General features: G+C 39.6%; 1 protein-coding gene across 1 annotated transcript; it reads right to left on the bottom strand.

Annotated features, from left to right (window-relative positions):
- Nucleotides 1-1,342: 1,342 nt before the first annotated feature.
- On the bottom strand, nucleotides 1,343-23,991 carry kcnk2b (potassium channel, subfamily K, member 2b). Its single transcript, XM_053643704.1, has 7 exons — nucleotides 23,736-23,991; nucleotides 23,322-23,632; nucleotides 15,499-15,616; nucleotides 11,759-11,919; nucleotides 5,255-5,477; nucleotides 4,839-4,978; nucleotides 1,343-2,073 (listed from the first exon to the last, which is right to left on the bottom strand). The coding sequence occupies exons 1-7, from the start codon at nucleotides 23,890-23,892 to the stop codon at nucleotides 1,741-1,743; spliced, it is 1,443 nt and encodes a 480-aa protein (XP_053499679.1). The 5' UTR covers nucleotides 23,893-23,991; the 3' UTR covers nucleotides 1,343-1,740.
- Between the last annotated feature and the right edge of the window lie 3,103 nt (nucleotides 23,992-27,094).

Here is a 27,094-nt window from a genome sequence, read left to right as displayed (position 1 = left end):
AACAACAACATGGACGTTGGATTTGAATCATTCTAGATGAAAACTTTCGAGGGTTTTTTTACCCCCCCACCTCAATGTAATGTCCAGAAACTACTACTGGTATCCAGCTAAGTCCGAATATTTTATCATTAATAGCAAGTTTAGTAAACAAAACCATCCTAAAATATAATTTCCAACTCCAATTTCTTAACATTTTACAATTGGCGCTAATGCTGATTCGAAAAGAATCGAATAATAACGCAAAAAGAAAAAAATTTTAGACGTTCCGAGTAAAATCCGATACCGTCTCTATTGCCGCTTTCCCCTTTATGCTGCATATGTTTGCCTTGAAACATGCCGCTTGAGATAACATGCATCGAATACAGATTAGAACATGCCATGCATTCAGGATTGAGAAAAAGGACATTCGAATTAAAAAGTGAATACGTTTAAGCAGGGGTGGACAAATGAGAAGGCCAGGCGCCTGGGACAAACACATTTCATGTCCTGGTTGTTCGCTTTTTTAAATTCGTAGTCGCCACAAACACCCCTGCTAGCATAAGACTACTAATTGTTGCCTAGTGGGCTAGCTAATCATTTATCCGCCCCTGTGTTTATGAGAAAATGTTCATCTCATTTTCAGCCGGGGAGTTAAATCGGATCTTTTGTGATCTAGGTGCTTTAGAAACAGAAAAAAAAAAAGTAATAGCAAGCTAAAAGCAAGAGCTAAGAACATGGATAAGCAACAAAATATTGCTCTTAATATCACGCACAGCTTCATCAACCTACATTTTCATGACTGATTTATATAACGATTAAAACCTTTCGTTCCAACCCTTCATACTGCTTTTATTGATATTTTTTTTTTCTTCTTTCAATTGTGTGGATTCTTAAAAATGTGCAAATGTTGACCCATGGAATAACTGCGACAATAACCTGCGTCAGAAATGCTGCCGGATTGCTCTAGAGTCACGTCTCTGATTTGCACTTGTAGTCTGTGGGAAGTGGGAAATATGTGCAAGTCAGACTACACTTGCTGTAGTAACCATGGTAATCCTTCTAGGGTTTTTTTTTTTTGGCCGAGAGGCTCGTGTCCTACTCCCGGATCGCCATAGCAACAACAGACCTCACCGGCCCTTGGGTAACCTACCGTACCTGTTCAGATTTCAAACCCCATATGGGTTGCTTTTAGGTTAACATCCAAGCAGATTCCAGAAATAGATCAAGAGATAAACGACATGCGGTTTTTGAAGAGTCCTGTAGTCATTAAGGCACTGAAAAGGATTGCAGGGCTGAAAGACGTGGACGTGGACATTCTTTGCTTCACGGCGGATCTGAAATGTCTAAAACAGCTCGCGGCGTTAAGGAAACACAGTTTGGCCTTTTTGAGAACGACAGAGACGCATTCGGATTGTTCCAGAAGTTTTTCCTCGTCGCTTTGTTTTAGAGGAAGAATCTTTTTAAGAAGTTTTTTTGTTTTGTTTTAAAACAGGAGCGAGTAGAAAAGACACAGCTCGTTCATCGTTGATGATACAAAGTGGTGCAGTGAAGAACATCTTCATTGGTCAGAGACTTGTGAGCTCATTGATGAGCTTCTCAGAGAAAGGGGTGGAGTCAGGGGTACACGTTCTAATCCTGTAATCCAACGCACGGGTTTCTGGTAAACACGGCACCCTCGTCCCGTCACGCCTTTCGCTCGGTTCTCCCTCCACCGTTCCGCTCTCATAGTTTTTCCATCTCTCTTTCGTTCCTTCTCGGTTCTCATTTCAGGTGTTCTATTATGGCGATGTCACGGCGGTCGGCGTACTCCGGGCTGAGGCCGTTGAGGAACAGGCTGCCGTTGTGTGCTAGCGTGAAGGCTGGATACATCTCTCTGTCGTCTCCTAAGTTGACGGAGCGTGCCCGCTTGCCCGGCGTCATCTCCTGGTTCATTGGCACGTTGTTGAGGCCGAGCTCGGCCGAGAGCTTGCGCTTGATGGAAGCGGCACGCTGGAACCTGTCGTAGATGTCAACGCTGAGGCGACGACGTGTCTCTTTGAATTCGGCAGAAACGTTGGCTGTCCACTCGGCAGCGTGCGCTCGAAACTCGCCCACCTGAGTAAGAGACAGAAATATTTATATCTAACTCGGAAAACACGATCGATATGTCAGGAGGTAGTCAAAACGTTGCGCTTTTTAACCATTTATAGTTACATTTATTGTTGTCGGAAGTCATTTCCTCACCAGCCTTGCTTTTATTCTAATCAGACAAAGAAATGCAGCATCTCATGCTAGCAAGAAACTTCAGAGTGTAAACTCCTAGCACTGACACAAAGTACTGTGTAAGTACTGACACTGGAGACTCCTTCCATAAAAATCCACAAAACGGCACCATATCAAGGATTAAAAGCTGTTCTTTGTTGAGTAATAACGTTATTAAAATTGATTATGTATGCCATCCACCAAACACGTCCTCGTGTCGTTAAGCTGTTACTATAGAAACGAGCGCATTAATATAAACCTGTGAGTTGAACTACAGCCTGAACTAATGCAGTTACAGAAAATGAATCGACACCTTCCGACCAATCAGATTTGAGAATTAAGAACCTCGAAGGAAAATATGTAGAACAATATATTGTTTATTACACGTATTAATATACAGGAAACAACTCAAATGGCGTAGGAACATCTCAATAAACATTTTTTACCCTCATTCGAATCTTTTGCATCGTTATACTTTCACTGGTTAATATAAAAGTAGACTGTCAACATCACATATTTGGTTGATTACTGAAACGTTTTCACCGCATTTGTGATTTGGCACATAGGCATTAATCAGCTTAAATAATCACACACTGCTCTATATTTAAAAATGAATGATAATAATGTGGAATCGTAAAGCGACCTGCTTATGTATGCCGTGTGGGGGCATGTGTACTGTATGTGCAGCAGAGCTTAGTGTGTGTGTGTGTGTGTGTGTGTGTGTGTGTGTGGTCTATTTTCTCGACAGCCCATGTAAATCTCATTCTCTTATCATGTATAATGAATCGTTCTAAGAACAGGAGAAAAAGGTGGTTGCTAGGAAACCTGCGACAGGTGTGATGGCAACTGGGGGTTACTTGGCTATTTGAGCAGTTAACAGCTTTAATCCCAAATGATCCGTCACGATTATCTGCCTTCTGTTGTTTTTCTTTCTTTTTTTCTTTTTGCAATTTTTACTACTCCATGCCTCATACAGTCAATCAGAATCGTATTTAGTCGATCTGCACTTCCTGTGATATGATATGGTATCTAGGCAACATGATCAATTACAAATGTACCCCCTGATAACATGACTTTTTGTCTGTTTTGGACACAATGGAACTATTTCTCCACATCTCATATATCAGAAACTTTTTTTTTTTTTTTACTTTTAGCCCTTCAGCCAAACCCTGATAGTCAGGTTCCTTTTAAACAAATTCCTGCTACAGGGGCATATCCAAAAACAATCTGTACTGTTCCATTATGCTTGAAGCCATGACATTGGCTTCCATCGGTTTACTTGGATTACTTGCATTTGGCATTGTGTGTTGTGTAAGACTCCTTCAAACACTCCTTCAAACACAAGATAGCAAAAAATCTATTATTTTATAAATGGAGCCATAATCATTATGTATTGTTCAGTTTAGGCTTATGTTGTCCATGAATCATTTAATTAATTCACACTGCTGATGACTCATTTATTCGATTCACACTGTCTGTGACTCATTTATTCGATTCACATTTTCCGTGACTTATTTATTCAATTCACACTGTCCGTGACTCATTTATTCGATTCACACTGTCCGTGACTCGTTTATTTGATTCACATTTTCCGTGACTCATTTATTCGATTCACACTGTCCGTGACTTATTTATTCGATTCACATTTTCCGTGACTCATTTATTCGATTCACTCTGTCCGTGACTCATTTATTCGATTCACTCTGTCCGTGACTCATTTATTCGATTCACACTGTCCGTGACTCATTTATTCGATTCACACTGTCCGTGACTCATTTATTCGATTCACACTGTCCGTGACTCATTTATTTGATTCACACTGTCCGTGACTCATTTATACGATTCACACTGTCCGTGACTCATTTATTCGATTCACACTGTCCGTGACTCATTTATTCGATTCACACTGTCCGTGACTCATTTATTCGATTCACACTGTCCGTGACTCATTTATTCGATTCACACTGTTTGTGACTCATTTATTTGATTCATACTGCCCATGATTCATTTATTCGATTCACACTGTTTGTAACTCATTTATTTGATTCATACTGTCCGTGACACATTTATTAATTTCACATTGTTCGTGACTCATTTATTTGATTCACATTTTCCGTGACTCGTTTATTTCATTCACACTGTCTGTGACTCACTTATTCAAGTCACGTTCTCTGCAACTCATTTATTTGATTTAAATTGCCCTTGACTCATTTATTTAACCCAAACCGACCATGACTCATTTATTCCATTCACACTGCTTGTGACTCATTTATTCAAGTCACACTGTCTAGGACTCATTTATTCAATTCACTCTTAATTATCCACTTCACACGGCCGTGATTCATTAATTGGATTCACACTCACCATGACTCATTTATTCTTTTCATACTTCCACTGACTTGTTTAATTGAATCACACTGCCTGTAGCTAAATTCAACTCTATTCAATTCATGTTATCTGCAGCCCGTTTATTCAATTCACACTGACCTTGATTCATTTATTCGATTCACGATGCCTGCGACTCATTTATTCGATTCCCACTGCCTGTGACTCACTTATTCAATTATCTTTTTTTTCAAATCAGTTTAGTTTTACTGTCCATTCCCACTGAGCCTTACCTCCTCTTTTGTTTTCTTTGAGATGACCCGAAACCAGTCTCCGATCATGCTGAGCACTGCGGCGAAGTAGGCCAGTCCCACCAGAATCCAAAACCATACCACCGGCTTATAGTAGTCCAGGTATTCCATCTCCAAGCCACCTGAACAGCAGAGAGACAGAGAGAGAGAGAAAGAGCGAACTGTTGGTTTTTTAATGGTGCAGGGCTTTGCCTTCATAAATATTCCGATCTGGTCACAAGGTCAGTACAGGGGCTTCTTTTAGTCCGGTCGATCCTATATATATATTTATATATCCTATATAAATACTCACTAGGCTCTCCGGTTTCTGCATGGCCGCACTGGTTATTGGTTATTTTCAGTCTCCTGCTAAATGAAAAAATGTAACATATAAAGAAATAAAATGTGTTGTTATTTACCGTTGCTCTCCTGGTGGTGACGGCGTTCGCCCTCACCTGCAACAAAATCGCCAAAGCCGATGGTCGTCAAGGTGATGACGACAAAGTAAATGGACTCTAGGGCGCTCCAGCCTTCAATATGCTTGAAGATGATGGCCGGCAACGTGACGAAAAGGAGGCAGCCGAAGAGGATGAAGAGCACCGTGGAGATCACACGGATCTTCGTCTGACTCACGTTCCACTTCTGTGGTGGGGGAGAAAGGGATAGATGCATTGAGTGATGGAGAGATAGAAGGATGAGTAGTTTTATGGTTTATCGGAAGTATTTTCACACGTGGGATGGATGGATGGATGGATGGATGGATGGATTGACAGATAGTTTGAATTTTTTTTATGGTTTATAGACATGGTCGGCACACAAGAATGTATAATAGATGTGCATCTAGATGGTTGAATGGTTGGATATATAGATGAAGGGATGGATACAGAGAGGTATGGATGGATGGACAGATTGATGGATGGATGGATGGACGGACGGATTGATGGATGGATACATAGTTTATATTGTTTCATGTTTACAGGAAGGGTTGGCATATGGGAATGTATAATGGAAGGATGGATGGATGGATTGAGGGTGGGATGGATGGATGGATGGATAGTTTATATTGTTTCATGTTTATAAGAAGGGTTGGCATATGGGAATATATAATGTAAGGATGGATGAACGGATGGACAGTTTATATAGTTGTATGGTTTATAGGAAAGTCGGCACAAGGGAATGTTGGATAGATGGATGAACAGACATGAATTCGTGGATGGAAGGATGAATGGATAGTATATAGTTATAAGGTGTATAAGGAGTGCCTAAAGCATACTGTATATGGAGGGATGTATGGAGGTATGGATGGATGAATGAATACAAGGGTGGATGAATAGTCGATATAATTATGTGATTTATAGGAAGGCACGTGGGAATGTATAATGTATGGACATGAATGGATGGATGGATGGATGGATGGATGTCTGGATGGAAGTATAGTTTATAGTTATAAGGTTTACGACGGTTATAGCGGAAATTATAGCATTCAGTCAATGTTAGTATGTTATCACATGCAACCAATCTATTCCAAATTAACCAATTTGTTTTTGTTAAAAAGCACATTAGCATATAATACTGTTCTGTTTTCTTGCAAAACCCAAACAGGAAGTACCCAAACAGTACCTGTTTGGTGAGCACATGTAATAAACTGTTAATTAAACTGATCGAAATGAACAAAAGGTCATCTATAATAACTAACACAATCCATTTTTATTTTTTATTTTTTTTAAATTCAGCACAGAATTGACAAACAAGTCCAATAAAGCAAACTTCATCTTCTTTCTCCAATAATTAACTCATATTTCATTAGCTAAGTCTGGTGTGTTAAGTCGATGATCAGATAGTGAAAATCAGTTAGCATGGATTTCAGTCCTGTCTGCTTTGCTTTACGGTGCGTTTGAATGTTCGTTAAGCTCAGAAGATAAATTGGATCCACTGAATCCACTGCAAGACTGAGTTTCCTTCGGTGCTGAATAATGGAAAGTAGCGAAGTGAGTATGGTTTTATCTACCGTAGAAGGCTTTCCAGAAAACAGACAGTGCTGCTTAATTAAATTCACTTTATCTTATCTGTTGAGCCTGACTTATTTTTATTACAGGAAATAATATTCAGCCTGACTGAGCCTTATTTTTCAATGGTGGCACAAGGTGAATGGAACATATGATATGGTTTATTATACTAATTAAGTTATTACTCTTATACGATATGTGTACAGTGTGATACGTAAGGAACAAAAGTAGACGGGGCATGGTGTTATGGTGTGATGTGACCTGACATGAAGCGGAGTTACTGTTACCACCCTGAAGTGGATTATTTCCCAATTACAGCACGTCCTAAAGTGTTGTATTCCTCTTACTGTATACCACAGCCATTTTCCAATAATTACAAATCTTCATTTATTAATGAACCACATGTGCTGTTAGAGAAAATAACAAGGTAGGAAAAGTGCATTAATTGTGTCTTTTAGCCCGTACATATTAATGAATGTGAGTTACTCAGTGAAGCTGACTCTGTTAATGGAGCATACCAATTTTTATATCAATTTCAGGTAACATGAAAAAAATGCAAAAATCTACCTAAATGCTATTTTTACTGTTGGGAAAATAATATGTAACATTCTAGTTTATATATGATATAAACATGATAAAACTTTAACATGCTCACCTTGTGATTTTTATGGATTTTATGGATGGATAGTTTATATAGTTTTATGGATTGTAGGAAGGATGGCACATGGATGAAAGATAGCTGGATGGATGTTTGAGAGTTTTTATGAAGGTTGGGATCAAAGGTTGGACAGACAGGTGAATTTATGGATGAATTTAGGGATGGAGCAGTGGATGAATAGTATATAATTATAAGGTTTATAGAGAGCTTTAACACTGTGTATAATGCATAGATGGAGGGATGTATGAAGGCTGGAGGAATAGATGGATGGATGGATGGTTTATATACTTAGATGGTTTACGTGAAGGGTTGGGACATGGGACTGTGTAAGGGGTGAACATAGATGGATGAATGGATGGATAACTGGAAGGATGGATGTTTAAAGGGATAGACAGAGGGTGGGATTGATGGATGGACAGACAGACAAATGTATAGACAGAGAGATAGAGGGATGGATGAACAGTATATAGGTTTATAAGGAAGGATGGATGAATGAATACATGGATGGACAGTTTATATAGTTGTATGGTTTATAGGAAGGTCGGCACAAAGGAATGCTGGATAGATGGATGAACAGACAGACGAATTCATGGATGGAGGGATGAATGGATAGTATATAGTTATAAGGTGTATAAGGAGTGCATAAAGCATATGGATGGATAGTTTATATAGTTTTATGGTTTTTAGGAAGGGTGGCACAAGGGACTGTATGAAAGATAGCTTTAACACAGAGTATAATGCATAGATGGAGGGATGTATGAAAGTTGGAGGGATAGATGGACGGATGGATGGATGACTGGAAGGATGGACGTTTGAAGGGATAGGTGGAGGGTGGGATTGATGGACAGACAAATTTATAGACTGAGATGGAGGGATGGATGAATAGTTTATATGTTTATAGGTTTATAGAGAGGTTTGGCGCAGTGTATAATGCATAGATGTAGGGATGGATGAATGAATACATGGATGGATAGTTTATATAGTTTTGTGGTTTTTATGAAGGGGGCACATGGGACTGTATGAAAGATAGCTTATTTATAAGGTTTATAGAGAGCTTTAACACAGTGTATAATGCATAGATGAATGGATGGATGGATGGATGGATGGTTTATATACTTAGATGGTTCACTGGAAGGGTTGGCACATGGGAATGCATTGACATAAATGGATGGATGGATGGATGGATGGATAGATAGATAAATGGATGGATGGATGGATGGATAGATAGATAAATGGATGGATGGATGGTTTATATACTTAGATGGTTCACTGGAAGGGTTGGCACATGGGAATGGATTGACATAAATGGATGGGTGGATGGATGAAAATGGATGGATGGATTGGTAATTGGAAGGGTTGACATGAGAATGTATAATGGATGGATGAAAATGGATGGATGGATAGATTGGTAATTGGAAGGGTTGACATGAGAAGGTATAATGGATGGATGAAAATGGATGGATGGATGGATTGGTAATTGGAAGGGTTGACATGAGAATGTATAATGGATGGATGAAAATGGATGGATGGATGGATTGGTAATTGGAAGGGTTGACATGAGAAGGTATAATGGATGGATGAAAATGGATGGATGGATGGATGGATTGGTAATTGGAAGGGTTGACATGAGAAGGTATAATGGATGGATGAAAATGGATGGATGGATGGATTGGTAATTGGAAGGGTTGACATGAGAAGGTATAATGGATGGATGAAAATGGATGGATGGATTGGTAATTGGAAGGGTTGACATGAGAAGGTATAATGGATGGATGAAAATGGATGGATGGATGGATTGGTAATTGGAAGGGTTGACATGAGAATGTATAATGGATGGATGAAAATGGATGGATGGATGGATTGGTAATTGGAAGGGTTGACATGAGAAGGTATAATGGATGGATGAAAATGGATGGATGGATGGATGGATTGGTAATTGGAAGGGTTGACATGAGAAGGTATAATGGATGGATGAAAATGGATGGATGGATGGATTGGTAATTGGAAGGGTTGACATGAGAAGGTATAATGGATGGATGAAAATGGATGGATGGATTGGTAATTGGAAGGGTTGACATGAGAAGGTATAATGGATGGATGAAAATGGACGGATGGATAGTTTACAATGGCTTAAGTTTTACCTTCTGTGTTTTATACAGTACAAAATCAGTGTAGCGCTACTGCTAATGTATGTAGTGTAGAATTACTCACCTATTAATATCCTCCTGCGTTTAAATTCTACTCGATGTAATTAAAAACCCTACTACATCCCCCTTTGGTCTTTTTTTCCGTAGCATTTTCTAATAGTCCTAGCTTTTCCAGTTCATTTTTTCAACCCTTTTGTGGTTTGAATCTGGGCTTGTGTCCTCATTTAGTGATTCGGTATCACAAATACCCTGACTGCGGGAACTCTTTACACCATGAAACTCATACATGATCTTAAATAACTTGCACAGTCTCCATCCCCCATGTGTTACATCTAGACAGCCCACTGATGCTAAAATATACTGACTAATACTGCCCTTTTTTCCCCTCTTTCATCTTTTGGTATAATCCAACTTTAGAGTGTCTTTCTATAGCAAGATTTTTTTTTTTATCAACTACTGTATCTCTTCTGTGCTTGCCATGCATTAATATTGCATTAATATTGAGTACGTTCTCCATTTTATAAGCCTCGGGAACTTTTCTGTGTAGTTCTGAAACAAGTCAAAGCTTATTGATGGTTTTTAGACATACTCCAGGGAGTGAATCAGAAAGTCCAAGACGTAAATATTAGATATGGTAAGAACGTCAGCTTAGTCTTATTATCTATTACAATCTAGTGATCGTTGGACACGCCAGACTTTCTGGGTTAACACAAAAACATAACATATTTAAATCGAAATCATTTTTCTTAGTTTCTCTTAGTTGTGGACAAACACTGACTGAAAAAAAACTGTTACTTCCCTCAATGTTTGTTTTGATTCCAGTCTTGTCATTGGTGTGTTTGATGATTGTGTCGCTGTGTTCCAAAGAATCTTTAGATCTCGATTCGTCTGTTTATTTATACGTTGTGTATTTGCCTACTGTACTGTAGGTGCCATGCCTAAGTCTCATTCATTATGTATGTGTATGTTTCCGAGCCGTATCTCCTGTTCGTATGTCTTCCAGTTTTCCGATTGTTTCCGTGTTTCTGAGGACGGATCATCCTGGTTTGCTGCTGCCTGCCTGTGTTCTGACCCCCAATGGACTGCGACGATGATTATTGCATTCGCTCGAATCACACGTTTGTCCTGCATATAGCCACACGTTACATAGCCGTCGCTATAGAAACGAAAGTGTTGTTATTTAACAAGAAAAAGTATAATATTTCCAATCTGCTCTTGATATGAGTTCAGAGAGAGCACATGTCAAGGCAAAACGTCCCAGATCAGATCGTGATGCACATAAGCAGAGCTGTGATAAAGTGTACGCCATGCTGCTTGATGGTCCTGTGAGGACATTCAGTGTGAGTACAGCATAAATTATGTCTGAACGTGAGAGCTTCTCTCATGACAAATGATCCAACACAAGCTAAAAGCAGCTGGCTCGACGTTTCAGGAGGCAGTAACGCTGCCAATTTTCAGAGAACAAAACGTAATATACGCGGGGGGTAAACCATCTTGAGAGGAAAAACTGAGAGTCAGCAAAGATGGGGGATGTGTTCTTTGTGCTTTGAATGTTTTAACTGGCCCAAGAGTCGCATGTATTTATTTTACGCTGTTAAAGAGCGAATAGAGGTAAGGCAACGAAAATAAATAATATGCTTAATATGGCTGATAAACCAAAGTACAGTGAAGGGTTAAATCCATCCATCCATTCATTCATTTTCTGTACCACTTATCCTATACACGTTCACGGGGAACCTGCAGCCTATCCCAGGGTGGGGGACACCCTGGATGGGGTGCCAACCCATCGCAGGGCACAATCACACGCACACTCACATACTACAGACAGTTTAGACATTCCAATCCGCCTACAAAGCATGTCCTTGGACTGGGAGGAAATTAGAATACCCAGAGGAAACCCCCGAAGCACAGGCAGGACTCGAACCCCCAACCCTGCAGGACTCAAACATGTTAACCATTACACCACCACGCCCCTCTGAAGGGTTCAATTTGATAGCTAATTTGCATTTAGTTTAGGACTGACTTTAATAGTTAATAAAGTACAAATTATGTTACTAACAATGTCCACAAGCGGTGTTGGTAGGGGGTTAAAAAGAAAAAAAATGTCCTCACCACAATCATCTTCTCCACTTTAGCGATGCCCTTTCCGAATATGGTCCCCAGCTGGTCGCCCACTCCCGCCAGCAGGAAGCCGAACAGAGGGATTCCCAGCAGCGCGTACACTATGCAGAATATTCTGCCTCCTTCTGTATGAGGGGAAATGTTCCCGAAGCCTGCAGGAGAGAGAGAGGATGCTGAAACAGAGTGCCAACAGCCACGCAACACTAGAGGAATACCATTTGAAGTATGCAGTATGTATTCTGTATCCTGTAATAATCATATAACTTCAAAAACACCGTAAAATGTTTGAGATCTGAAATCGTCACGCAATGGACGGATCTCGCAATGCTCTTTCTTTTTTTAAAAGGAAATTCTTATTAATTGAGTGTCGAAGATGCAGCGCGTGACAGTTTATAGTCAATATTAATGTTAAAGTGTGTACATGTTCAGTGTATATATTCAGCACGTCTACCAGGGAAAGAAAGCGCCTGCGTAACACGAGTCTGAATACCCAGAACTTTCCCAAGGTAAATATTGACATATCTTTTGAACTTAACTCTGAATACTCTCTACACATCGACTCATTTCTCAACCCCCAACACACACACACACACACACACTTTTTTTTCCTTCTCTATACATTTCACACAGAGCTAAAAGAACTTAATCGCAGCTTGCGATGTTTGGGTTCCTTCACTTTCATCGTCGCCGCGATATTAATGTCGGTTCGTGCGATTCAGATCGGCTGTCATTCAGATAAGAGAAATAGTAACGCACCACCTCACCTGTCTTTTTTCAAAAAATGCTGGCTTCTATATATATTTAAAGAGGATGAACGGTGGCAGATCAAAAAGACAGTGAGGTTAAGTGGGTGAGTACGACAGGATAACAAAGACTGGAAGAAGAAATAGGAGAAAATCAGAGCAGCTAATGGAGCAGAAACGGAAGCCGGATCAAATAAAATGTGAGATGGAGCGAGGAGTCGAAAGACGTGCATGGGTGAGATGTCAGGAATAATAGCTTCGGAGAAGAGCTGAGAATAGGCACCAGATGATGGGACGCTATTATAGAAGTCCATGTGATTCACTACAGAACTGCTTTAAGCCAGGCCTTTAGGAGGACACTCACACTACAGTCTCTCCCTGGTGTGCAAGCAGAAAAGATAAGGTGAGATAAAGATTTTATACCTTATCTCTGTTTAATTCTAGTATATCTACAATAAAATGTCGCCGCAAATGCTTTGAGAAAATCTGACTTAACTGTTGTTGTTTTTTTTGTCCCGTCCCCCCCCCCCCCCAGTGTAGAAATGTAATATAACATACAAGGTTTGTATCATTCATACGTTTTAATATGCTACACATTTTAATATTACAGCAAATGGAACAAACAAAAAAAAAACACCATTTCCGTAAGGAATGAATCTTAATGTCCGTCATGGCTCTCCATCTGTGTCTCGCTCTGTTTAGTGCCTCGAGCGGTTTCCTTCGACCGAGCAGATTTCCCTGACCTCAAAAAGCACCGCTTGCAATTAATGTTTCCCTTTCACCCTCGCCTGTACCAATCAGCCCGCCTTCAACTTCCCTCTCCACCACTTAACTCGAGCATTCACTCGTCATTGTACAAATCGGCTGATTGCAATTACCGCCTCTCTCTCTCTCTCTCTCTCTCTAATATCCTTCTGGAGCAAAATGAACAAGACGTTCCACGTCATGTAAATGAACTGAGTGAAAGAGATGACGATGGGGGATCATGGGATAAAACTCTGCAGCTTACAGTACAGCTGTCGTTGGCATATGCAAATATTTCCCTCGCTGTCTCGCTCAAACTCGAACACAGAGTCCGTCCATCTTGTGCTCTGTTTGACGCGCCGTCAGGGGATTATTTGACAGCCGCTAAACGAATCCATGCTCTGTTTTTCCTCATTCTGACTCTGATAATGTCCAACTACATCCATCCATCCATCCATCCACGGTCACGGGGAACCTGGAGCCTATCCGAGGGAGGATCGGGCGCAAGGCGGGGCACAGGGTGCCAGTCCATCGCAGGGCACAATCACATACACACTCACACACCCAACTACAATATCATTCGCATTTCTGACACAGCTATCAGTTTTAGCTTCTTTTATACCACTCTGGATTCTGATTGGTCAGAAGGTGTCGATTCATTTGCTATGTCCTATTAATAATAATAATAATAATAATAGGGTGTGTTATTTAACAAAGGAAAACGTATAATCGTGGCTATGTTCAACACGAGTTTACGCTTTGGGATTTACCGGTAGCATGACAAGTTTAGTCTTTTTCTCTTATTAACTTCTAGAGAAAGAAAACATTGAGTCTGGTGAGGGAATGACTGTTTATACTGTAGCCGCTTTATAAAACGTAAGGAGCGAACTTGCTTTACGAACGTCCGACAATATTTAACGTATGGTTAAAGGCGAACGCTAACGTGGCTTGTTCTCGCAACGTGTGGGACTGTGTGCAGATTTCCGTATCTTTTACGTAGTTTATATCACGCAATTCTGACACTTTAACCTCCAACTGCAAGTTAATATCTCACAGTTACGACTTTAAATCGCACAGGTGCACTTTCCTGTCGAGTCGCTGGTTTCTTCATCTGGAGATGATCTTATCTTATCTTAAAATGCTCCCAATTATGAAATAAGATAAGTCGCAGCTAAGCGATATTACGATAATAAAGTCGCGATTGTGAGACAAGTCTACGTAATGATGTGTCGTTCTTTAATTAATCAAAAAATATTTCATTGCGATATAAAAGGGATTAAAACACATCAGGCCATGCTGTTATAGGAAAAATAATCAACTTTGGGGTGGAAACTCTGCTTCACGTCCGGACTTATCACACCGCACCGTTGTTGATTGTTTTTCCAAAACAGCGTGCCCCCAAGTCAATAAAGATTCAATAGAATAGCACTAGATGCTCTTGATTAAACCTACATGAATGGAAAATGTTATAATGTAAGAAGAAATACTAAAAACATACACTTTATAGTCCAGGAGAGGCAGGAAATAAGTGAAACCAGGTACAATGAATAAAAAAGGACTGTTATGATTTACTAAACAGGAGCTTTTAGTGTCTGTAATAAGCTCAAAATGGTGGTCGATATTGTATATTATTACAGTATTGTGTGGACATCACATTTTCCCTCTCAACAAGCCAGATACCGGGTGGATTTCTTTTAATGAACCTTCTATTCTTAGGTTGGTAATTGCTGCCCCTGTGAGATGTCTGAGACTAGCTCGTGTTATTTTTGTTTCGAACATTGTGGGAGGCAAACATAGCATGCCCCAAAGCACAGCTTAATTTCCTTTATTGTTCAATCACTAATAAAAGCACTTTGCGAAACTGCCACCTGCCAAGTGGCCTGAGACAATGTGTGATTGGGAAAAGAGAAAAAAAAAAATAATAAAAGCTGTGACAAAACAAACAGAGATATCGACATCCGAGGAACACTCTATCTGCCAGCAGAGCTCATCAGCGCTATCGTTATCTACAGCGTTTTCAAACCCATGACACGTTCAATAATGCCGCAAAATCTTGCCTCGGAGTAGTTTGCTAAGTCCGAGCACTTTTTCTTTGTGGGTTTTTATTTGTTTGTTGGTTGGTTTGAGGTGCCGAGTTCTTTTTCTTTAGTGTCTGATTGGACTTTCGGTACGTAAGACTTGCCAGTGTATCACCTATACTATCAATAGTAACTCAATGTGTTAGTGTGGCAGTGTGTGTTATACCTATAGTGGTGATAACAGTCCCGGCAAAGAAGAAGGAGCTGCTCAGATCCCACAAACTTGTCACATTGGACGATTTTCCAGAAGGGTTCACGCCCGCTCGGATGGCTGACATCACCTGCTGCAATCAGAGAACAAGAGAAGATAAGATTATTGCTGGAATGTATCTTCATATCTACTGCACATTATAGGAATGATCTGGAGGAAAAAATACACTTGATGGAAAATTCCTCTCACCACAAAGGTAGCTAATCAGCCGGGACACGTTCGGGCTTAAGGGGGTGTTTTATTAATATACAATGGGAAAAACATGAAGCAAAGATAGATCATATCAGAACAACAACCTGTACAATGCCATTGAGAACCAAACGGACACGTTTCAGAGAAAACGAAAATAAACTTAGAATAAATGATTCTAGAGCCATCACATTGTGAGAGCATCTTCTGGGCACAGCCTATTCCAGGTCACCCTACAGATTTTTAGTTGGATTCTGGCTCAGTCGTTTAAAAACGTTGATGTTCTTTTGGTTAGGTCATTCCTTTGTTGATTCGGATGTATGCGTTGGGTCGTTGTTGTGCTGGAAAGTGAAATTCCCATTCGTCTTCAACTTACTCGCAGACGCCTGAAGGTTTTGCACTAAAACCGCCTGGTATTTGTAGCCGATCATGATAAAAGCCCCAGTTCTAGATTAAGAAAAGCAGCCCTAAAGCATGATGCCGCCACCACCGTGTTTCACAGCGGATATGGTGTTATTTTGGCTCAAATATATATATTGGAATTATGAAACAGTTATAGCTTTTGGAATTGGTCGCATCAGACCATAACACATTTCGCCACATGGTTTGGGGTGATTTAGTTGAGTTTTTTGGGGATGTTTTTTGTGAGAAAGGGCTTCTGTCTAGCCGCAAAACCCTATATCCCAGACATGTGAAGAATACGAGAGAATGCTGTCACATGCAGAGAGTAATCAGTGCTTGTCAGATATTCCTGCAGCTCCTTTAATGTTGCCGTCGGACTCTTGGCAGCCTCACTGGGAAGATTTACGTCTTGTCCTTTCATCAGTTTTGGATGGATGTCTAGTTGTTGCTAATGTCACTGTGGTGCCTCATTTTCTTGAAATGGGCCTCGATGATGGGCTCTATGGTGTTCCATGGTACATCTAATGTTTTGGCAATTCTTTTATACCCCTCTCCTGATCAATTCCTTTCAACAAGTGAGATCCCGTACATGCTTTGTAAGCTCTTCGCAGACCATGGCTTCAGCAGTCAGATGAAACCAAGAAGATGCGAAGATATGAATGATTTCATTGATGACAGCTGTAGGATAATTACTTTTGAACGGGAGCTTGAACGTGATATTGGTTCATCCTGAACACAGCCACACCCCCAAATTATAAAAGGGTGTGCACACTTATGCAACCAGGTTATTGTAACTTTTTTTTTTTTTTTTTATTTCTGTAAAATGTTTCCAATCATTTTTCATTTAATTTTTTATATGTTGTAATTTCACATTAAAGGTGGAAAAAGTTTATCTTGGTTTTCTGTCTTTTTTTTGTTGTTGTTGTTGTTGCCATTTTAACAGGGGTGTGTAGACTTTTTATATCCATTGTAAACCAGTTTTAAAATGCAGTGCCTGGCCCACACTAGAAGACAATCAGGTCAGGTTTGAACATAATTCATCCCTCCCAATGAGTGCAAATCTTCCCTAGTGTGAAAAATCCAGTTGAAACCCTTCCAATCTATTCCCAGTCCAGTCATGGCGGCGCTGATATAAAATCTTGAAGATATTCAGTATGTTAAAGCATGGGGAGAGAATATAGATCCAATGAGAGCCAAGCTGAATTGTCGACCGTCGTGTCCGTCATTTTTTTCATGAGAAAAATCCTGCAGCGATCCCGGGATCTGCAGAGGCCATAAGAATAAACTCAAAGTGCGCTGCGTTTTATTCGTATAAATGTTATATCATGGAGCCGTGTGATATCTGACGGAAGATTTGTGATGAAAAATCACTGAAACCAGTCATTATATCCAGGGTCTGACATTTTTCCCATTGTTCGGATTGGATAAATGATGTAGTGTGCCCCAGGCATAATGGTGAGTGTCATTTGTGACAAAAAAAAAAATGCTACCCACTACCCAGTTTTGATATTACCTTGGAATTATTCACCCTATTGATCCATTTCACCAAGCATTTCATTTTTCCATTTCATTTTTTTGCTTGCTAAGTCTGACAGCTTAACCGTAACATACATTAAACTGAGGTTTAAATCATTTCACCTGTCTGTCATGGTACCACATTATCAGGAAATTATCACAACCATGCAGAAAAGTAAGTAACAGCACTCACATACACACACATTTCCTTAGATACACCTACCATATTGGTGTGAATACTCTCTCTCTCTCTCTCTCTCTCTCTCTCTCTCTCTCTCTCGCTCGCTCGCTCTCTTTCTCTATCTCTGTTGTTGATGCATGATGCATATGTGTCAGTATAATGTACTGTCAATTAAGTTAATTATGATAAATACGTCGCTGCATTTTTTTTTTTCCCTCTCTGCAGTATCAGCGTACACTGTGAGTAAATACCGCCCCTTTTCCAAGCACTTTAATTATATTTACTGTAACGGTGGAACAACACCCCCACCCCAATCCCTACCCCCACCCCCCGAACACACATGCAGACGCACAATCGATAGCATGTAAGAGTCAAGCCTATAGCCAGTGCATGCTATTGACTCTTACAGCGTCTTACATCAGACTTAAAGAGATGGAAGGAGAGATAAGAGGAAGAAAAGAAAGAGCAGTGTTGATTTTCTCTGCGTGGCTGCTCTCGTGTTTTATTTATTTATTTATTTATTTATGTACGTATTTTTATCCTTATACCGAGGTGTCATCCGCATTTCAAAATCTGCGCTTGGCTGCATGCGCCCTTAAATTTTCATCAGGATGCTGCGTCGATATGTTCTCTTCTCTCTCCTTCTCGAGCCGAGAACTCGAACTCGCGTTGCTCGCACAGATCTTTACGGGCATGAAAAATACATCGCTCGGGTTAGAAAGTTTGGAAATAACAAAGAAGAGAGAGAGAGAGAGGGGGGGGGGGAAAAGAAACTGAACTGAAAACTACATCGCTAGGATGATATACGATCATTTATAATTCTGAAAGAGTGATACCGTTAAATGTCATTCTATACGTTTTTCTTTAAAACTATTACTTCCTCGTTTTATAATACATCATGTGTAATGATAATAGAGTTCAAATGTACTTTTAGAATAGAATTAGAGTTAAATTTGAGTGATATATAACTTTAAATTTAACACTGAATTTTACATATCTCCCCACTGGAGAGTCTGTAAACTATTCAAATAAAAACAAAAATCAAAATATAAAAACAATAAAAATTATAATGTGAAAAAAAATAATAATAAATAACAATAATACAGCTTATGGAGGTAATCTAATAATGGAAAAAAATGATGTTTTTATATGTGTGTATATTTGTATGTATAAATAACCCAGCCATGTGACCACGAGTCCAAGATGGGGGAGTGGGCGGGATAGTGTTGCTCTTTTCCCTGAGTGACGCTAACTAATTACGGGCATCAGTGAGCTCATGTATGTGGAAGAGGATAGATAGCGTTTTCCTCTGGGTGTTTAGCTAGACTACATTTTAGCTAGACAGCTAGCTACAACGCCCTCCACTGTGGATCCTGCTGGGAAATCCAACCACAGCCCATTTTAAGCTTTCTTGCAGAGGTAGTCAGGTTTTCCTGTCTGTCCATGTCTTGTCTTTTTGTGTTTGAATCCAGTATTTCATTTTAAGTTTGCTCGAGTCTCAACGTGCTATGGTTAATATTTAATTCATAGTTTTGCTTGATTTGATTCGGATTAGATTAACTTTTTTTCTCTCTCACATTTCCCACTGTTCCTTGTTTCATAACATAGTCAGATATGATGCTGATTTTCCCCTGAATATTAATAAATTAACATTCTGATTCTCTCTGTCTTTTTTTTTCCCCCACTCTCCCCAAGGCTATAGCACTAGATTAGTTGAAGGCAATGAAGATTAGTAATAAATGCTCTGTCTCTCTTTTCTCTTTCTCATGGCGCTGGTGGAAGTTGACTGTTCCAATGCTGCGGGGCTTTTACTTCTTCTACCATCGCTGGCATGTTTAATTACTCCCACTGTACAAAAACAGCATGGCCATTCATCGCGGAAAGACGAGATAATTGTAGGTATGATTCCCGTGCCATTTCAAGACGATGTTCGATATTCAATATCGCGCCTTTTCTTTATCCATTTACTACTACTTAAACATCTACATCTACTTAAAAACTTTCTACTTGGAGCGTCTTCCCTCATAGACGCTCCCCTAGATATTATAGTCACTTCCCCCCCAAAAAAATGCTTATCCCCCAGCCCCCATGCTTTCTGCTTTGTGACAATATTGTTAAAAGTGCTTTAAAAGTACATTTGAATTGAATGAAATTAAACGTAACGTTTACCCAGGAAGAAAGATGGAAGGAAAGGCCAATTTTTTTTCTGTAAATATGTCAGGACCTGAGTATACATACTGTATGTACATGTGAGATGACAGTATGTGAGTGGTGGATTTCAGGTCTTTAAAATCATTACTAAATCATCAGAGGGTTCCGGTGATGATCTTTCCACAAAGCCTGGTCCTGATGTGAGCTTGATCCTTACGTGTGATGGCTTATTGAACAATAAACTTCTTCCCAAACCCATTGGTTTAACAGAATTTGCTAAGAATGGGCATGTGTACAAAGTGTACATCTGGCATTTTATCACCTGAAGCACGTAATAACACTGGCGATGACAAACCATTATGATCCAGTGAGAAGGAGTTCTGAGGGTGGAAATGCCTTGTTGATAAGAGAAGTCAGAGAATAATGGCCAGCCTGGTTAAGCTAGAAGAGAGGAAGGCTACAGGAACACACATAACCACTCTTTACAACCATGGTAAGCAGAAAAGCATCTCAGAATCCACAATTTTGGTAGATGGGCAAAAAAAACAAACAGAAAAACACATCGGGATCCACTTGCTTCAGACAAGAACAGGAATCTGAGGCTCTGAAATTAGACAGTTGAAGACAAGAAAAATGTCTTTCCAAGTTTTTCCAAACTGAGCAGTTTGGGTGCACTTGCGAGATTGGAAAATTGTACGAATGAGTCCTGCTTGGAAAGTGCGTGTCGATCCTTAATCAGAGCCTGCTTGCAGATATAATTTAATCAGGGTGTGTACGGGTTATAAGACTACGCTCAGCAGGAGTGTGTAAATAACAAAAGTATTACATGAAATATAACCTCCTCCGAACATGCAGCTGTTCAAAAGGTCGGCTCTCTAGAACGGCCCGTGCTTGTGAGGTCTGAGCAGACTTCATGAGATCAAATTGATGTGGAAAAAAAAAAAAGAGTTTGATTTAATGCTCTGTGTTGCTCTGCCAGGACGTATATTAACGTATTCTTTTGTCCTCGTTCTTTCTCGTCAGAGGTGGATCTTAGTTGTAGTATAACCGACTGTAATTCATCCCACGCTATCGATGTGCTCGTATGCCTGAGATTAGATTAGATGCCCCTAGTGAATCTTCCAAGAAAATCCTGTGTAATCTCAGTCTACGTGTAATCCGTCAAAAAGATGAGCCTTTTGTGACACCTGTCTATTCACCTGCGTATCCGACACGGCAGCCTCGCATGTTTTTGCTCCACGTGGAAACAGTTCAACGAGGAGATTCTGGCCTTTTATTTAGCGAATGTGTTGTAGAGGAACAGAATATGACAGTCATTAAAATGAGCCGTTGCTCACGCTTGTCCCCTGCAAACCGTGCCCTTTTTATTCCCCTTTGAGTCACAGTGTGGTACTGAAAAGCCTGGCTCGAGAGGAAGTCAAAATAAAACATTCAGAGGATGAGAGATGTACTGCTTACCCTTTTCATGTTGATCTCTTTTTAAATGCTGGATGGAAGTGTTCACAAATGGGTTTGTGTGGTTCTTTGTTTCCAGAAGATGTCGGAAAAATGGCATTTGGGAAGGCTTACTATTAGGCTTACTATTAGGCTTACTATTACTATAACGTCTTTACTGTGGGTTTGGCAACATTGACTTTCTAATGTAATCAGACAGCATTGAGACACCGAGGTTTAATCTATCAAATAGTGGGCAGACGTGAAGAAGATATGAGGAGTCAATAATGGACTCTGACAGAGCTTAAGGCAATGATCAAAATTCATCTCTGAATATAAATGGACTGGCCGCCCATGATAGATAAAAGGGTTGGGGCTAGCACTTCTCTATCCATCAGATAGAGAAAGATAGATAGATAGATAGAGAAAAAGAAATGGGGAGAAAGTAGAGTGGTCTTGTTATAGGCTAGCAGATGGTGTTTTATCCTCAGGGCCATGGTGGATCTGGAGACTATGTTGGGAACACTGGGGGGCAAACACGAATACAAATTGGATGGGACACCTGTCAATCGTTCACATGTATTCGGCAACTTAGCATAGCCAGTCAACCTACCAATATGTTTTTTTCGAGAGGTAGGAGGAAACCAGAGAACCAAAAGCAGACCTATGTGAATAAAAAAAGACCAGTGAGGTTTCACTACTCCCTAGTGCGCCAACGTAACACCCACCATCAGTACTGTATATTTAATTCAACACAATGTGGCATAACTTTTAAGACTGTAAGTGGTTAGAACCTACCGGACCTAGCATACTTGGCAGAATCTATGCGCTGGAGATTTATTAATAACACTAATTCACAATCCAGGGTCCCTGGTGGTCTAGTGGCTAAGGATCCTGTGCTCTCACCGCCACAGCCTGGATTTCATTCCCAAGCAGGGAACCAACCCAGCCAGTGGTTTACACTCAGCGCCGGTCCCAAGCCCGAATAAAATGGGAAGGCTGCGTCAGAAAGGGTATCCGGCATAAATCCTGCGCCAAATCAAATATGCAGACCAATGATCCGCTGCGGAGACCCCTAACGGGAGAAGCCAAACGAACAACAACAACAACAACCAGTTCGCAATCCAGAATCAGAAGTCAAACAGGCCAAGGGTAATAAACAGAAACACCAAAGAAGAATAGACCAACCTAGGCAAGAGTTAGAAACACGACAAGGGCATACACAGATATCAGTAAGACTTTCCATCGACAATACTGAGATCTATACAGTTTGTGAACAGGAAATGACTCTGACGAGAGAAGAAATGTCCACGAATTCAGGTAATGGCCTGACAGATGTGATACTTACAGTATATATAATTGTTACAGCTATTTTCCAGACAAATCTATATTTTAACTGGAGTCATTTTAGTATTGGAAATTCTCATCACAACATAAATATGAGAGACAGACATGTTGCTCATCGAATCAAGCAAATGGAGGAAGCCAATGGGGGAAGACAGACAGGAACGGACATAAACCCAATGTAAAACAATCCAAGATACACTATTCAAATTGCAATATCAGGTGTAAAACACATAGCTAGCACAATGTTCGGCAACTGGATTCCTACAAAAACGTGTCAAATAGTGAAAAACTATCCGGTCTGGTTGCTGTCCATGGTGCTGAAATCAACCTTAGGGTTTGAACACTTTTGCTTTCTCCAGCACTTTCACTCGATTCTTCTTTTCATGAGGTAAAAATATAAAACAGCATGACTACACCACAGTCAGACTACACTACTGTGCATGATGTGTGTGGCTGTGAATGTATTATTATTCCCTGGGAAGCTCAAAAGCACAATGATAGTAATGATTATGGCTACATGGTTTGCATTGTGTGCAAGTGTGTGAGTTTCTTGCCTCACCTTCACTAACTCCTCCAGCTCGGTGGAGTTGACGCAAGGGTGATCTATGAGAAACTGAAGCTTCTGGCTGAGGATGGCGAGTTTCTGCGAGTTCTCGTGCGGCTGCTCCAGTGCCTTGAACACGGTGGCTCCCATGATAAGGTAGAGGACGACCAGAAGGAAGACGGTGAGCACGGTTTTCCAGCGCATGACGCTCACGCGCGGCTCAAAGTCATCCTGAGTGTTCAACACCACCGGCTTGGCAGAGAAAGACAGGCGGGGCTTGGAGTTGTGAGCAGCAGCTTTGGGGTCCAGAAGATCAGGAGCGGCCACTGAGTTTGAAAGAAAGAGATAAATGATGATTGGATGATTGGATGGATTCGTCTTTCCACTTTCCATTCATCCAATGAAAATCTATTTTCAGCAACAGCTTACATAAATCTGTGGTTATTAGTATCCAGTCTACCGTAAGGAATAAAGCACTTTGGGAGACGCTGTTATAGGAGAAGAATAATTGAATTATTAATGAAATGAGACGTTGTCTTTTTATCCATTTATGGTTGTTTTTAATGTTGCGGAAAGTTCCTGTCATCACTTACGTCATTGTTTCTCATTTTTACCGAGAAACCGCAAAGTATAACCTCCTATACTAGTGTAAAACTGGAGACTCCTTCCATAAATGTTTGGATGAAACCCCTTGAAAGCCACGTATCTCTAAGTTTATTAAGTAATTGTGTGTAAAAACTGGTTGTGAAGGGTTTATAGAACCAAGAAAAGAAAAGAAGTGAAGAAGCTTCTACTCTGTAATTTAGGTCAGTGTGAGCCCTATAGAGATTAGTGTCACACTCTACCTCTTCTGACATACCGAGCTGAGCTGAGGTAGTGTTAAATGAAGTAGAAAGTTAAACTCTGTGGTGCTGTGCTCCTCCGAGACTGCATGGGGATAAAGCCAAGAGTATTTCAGGACACATTTTTACAGGCACATGGAAAGATGTTTAATGTGCAGAGGCTGCCAAGTGAATGTAATTACTATAATGTAATTATTTTTATAATGCAGTATAAGGGCTCTGTGGCTTGTGTGCATATCAAGAACCTGAGTACCTAAGCATCTGAATATCTAATAACCTGAGTCATTAATTTGAGCTTTCTTTGAGATATTACCTTGCCATTTTTGCCTGCGGTATTTGTGCTTTAGATGCCGTAGTAGACAAGTCCTTGAAATTTGCTCGATAAATAATTTTAAATATGTATACTCAATACAACCCTACACCACTGTTTCAACTAGGCATGCACACCAACGTGCACACAAAAATGCTCCGATTCTAACGTGATGCCACGTGATACCGTGCGATGTTAGTCCCGTGTACATTGTTGCTAATACTAATACACTGACAAAATGAAATAATCTGGATTTATTTTGCAAATAATAGCGGCAAATAAATCAAACCAGACTAAAAATTATATGTCGCTATCTCGCTACAATGCAAGTAACCTGATAAACGTAGGAATATGGAGGCAAAAATCGACTTGAGTGAAAGTCAAAAAGGATCGAAATCCAAAAAGTAAACAGTTTCAAGTATTCAAGCGTAAAAAGCAAATATTTTTAACTGACGAAAAGCCACACGTTCATCATGCTCGACAATGCATGACTAGCTAGTTCACTAAGCAAAAAGGCATCGGGAAAATCGCGTAGAATTTAGTTGGTTTATTCTCTGATGCTTTATTCTCTCTCTTTTTTTTTATTCAAATGAATTAGCAACGAAAAACAAAACTTAACTAGCTAGTTAATTCAACAAGCTAATTTCCAAAGCTTAACTATCTAGCTCAATTCAGGAGCTAATTTACTAAATTGACCTAGCTAGCTACTTTTAACAAGAATTTAAATACTTTAAATAGTTATGTCATTTCGCTAGATAAATTACCTAGCTAATTTACAAAACTTAAAGTCAACTTAACATGCTTTTCTTTATATCTCATATATACAAGTCGATATCTGACGCTGAATTTTAAAAGCAGACGTTTCATTTTTACGAAAAGGTGTTAATTTACAACAACAACAAATTTTTTTTTTTTTTTACATTTGTAAATGGTGTTTGAATCTTGTGAATTTACTTGAGTAATTACATTTCAATAATTAATAATTAAGTGAAGTACAAATCACCCAAAATGATGACGTGCTATAGTTACAAAGTACAGTTACCCCTCATTTTAACCAATTCACCGATCTTTTTAACCTTATTAAAGATACCTCTGCATCTAACATGGTATGCATCCACTCTTAGACATTTTTTTAAGTGGAAGGTTATCATTAAAAATAATCAATAAATAAGCTGGCTTTGCTTCCGTAAGGTTTCCACACTCTGACTTCCACGGGACGCACCAATCCCAAAGCTTAAGGTGCATTTCAGATGTGCCTGTAGCATGTAGCTACTACACTATCACAGTGAATATTAAATACTTAACAAAAGAAACAGTGCAACATAACACAAGTATGCAAATGTGCGCTTGTAATATTATGATAATAAATGACCAGATTAGTCATTTTTTAAAGAACGTTTAGAGGATTGTGGCCATTTGTCCATTTGCAATGGACAGAGAGACCACAAAATCCACAGTTCTCTACATAGTTCTGTATTCTGAAGGTGTAAATCCCATAATGCATTGCTTTACAGGACGCAACAGGGGTTCAAAAACATTTTGGGCAAACAATCCCAAGTTTAAGCCTTGACTGGCATACATTAATTACTCCAGATTAATGAAGTAGAACTTGTAAATCCATATTCAGTAACTGTTCATTCGTCGTCTAGACACCGGGTCAGTATCACTTGATCCGATTGAGAAATTCGTGGTAGAAGTTTGTCATTTTTATTGCTGAACTCCTACGCTAGTGTATCGTGTCAGGATAGAAAACAACAACAACAACAACAAACCCAACCCCCTAAAACATCTGGTATACATTTCAATTTGACTCCTGGGGAACATTTCAAATCGAGTTCCACTGATGCGATGAAACAACAGAAGAGACCGCATGTTTCTCTCATGCTCATGACACCATTTGTAAACCCCACATAGGATTGAGAACCCTGAATTTGAGAACCCATGTGCTATGGAAATACTTGTGCACAATTCCGTTTGTTGGGAATAGGGAGTACATTCCTAATTACATTTTTGTTAGAACTTTTTAGATCATCTTTAGCTTTTTAAATTGTTTTTTTTTTTTTTTTTTTTTACTTTAAGACTTCCCTTGAAGGTGGGGAACCGAAGAACCCTTAATGGTTCTGGATTTAGCCATTTCAGACACAGAGGAACATCCATGAAGAATATACAATCTCTCTCTCTCTCTCTCTCTCTCTCTCTCTCTCTCTCTCTCTCTCGCTCTCTCACTTTCTCAGCAGCAGCAGCAGCAGAAGCTTGCAATTGGCAGTTTAATCATTAATTTGCATACAGCCTACAGTTTTATTTATCTGTGAGCAAAAATATGGAAAGATGGAATTTGTTAGTGTTATAAATGAATAATGATTAGACTATGCCTACACCATGCATAATATATATTATATATACGAAAATGCCTACACCATGCATTTTATATATTATATATACGAAAATGCCTACACCATGCATTTTATATATTATATAAACCTACATGTCTACACCATGCATTTTATATATTATATAAACCTACATGTCTACACCATGCATTTTATATATTATACATACCTACATGCCTACACCATGCATTATATATATTATACATACCTACATGCCTACACCATGCATTTTATATATTATACATA

The sequence above is a fragment of the Ictalurus furcatus genome, chromosome 2 (genome assembly GCF_023375685.1).
Source record: "Ictalurus furcatus strain D&B chromosome 2, Billie_1.0, whole genome shotgun sequence".
Lineage (NCBI taxonomy): Eukaryota > Metazoa > Chordata > Actinopteri > Siluriformes > Ictaluridae > Ictalurus > Ictalurus furcatus.
Note: the sequence above shows the minus strand (reverse complement) of the source record. Positions and strands in the feature narration are given on the sequence as shown.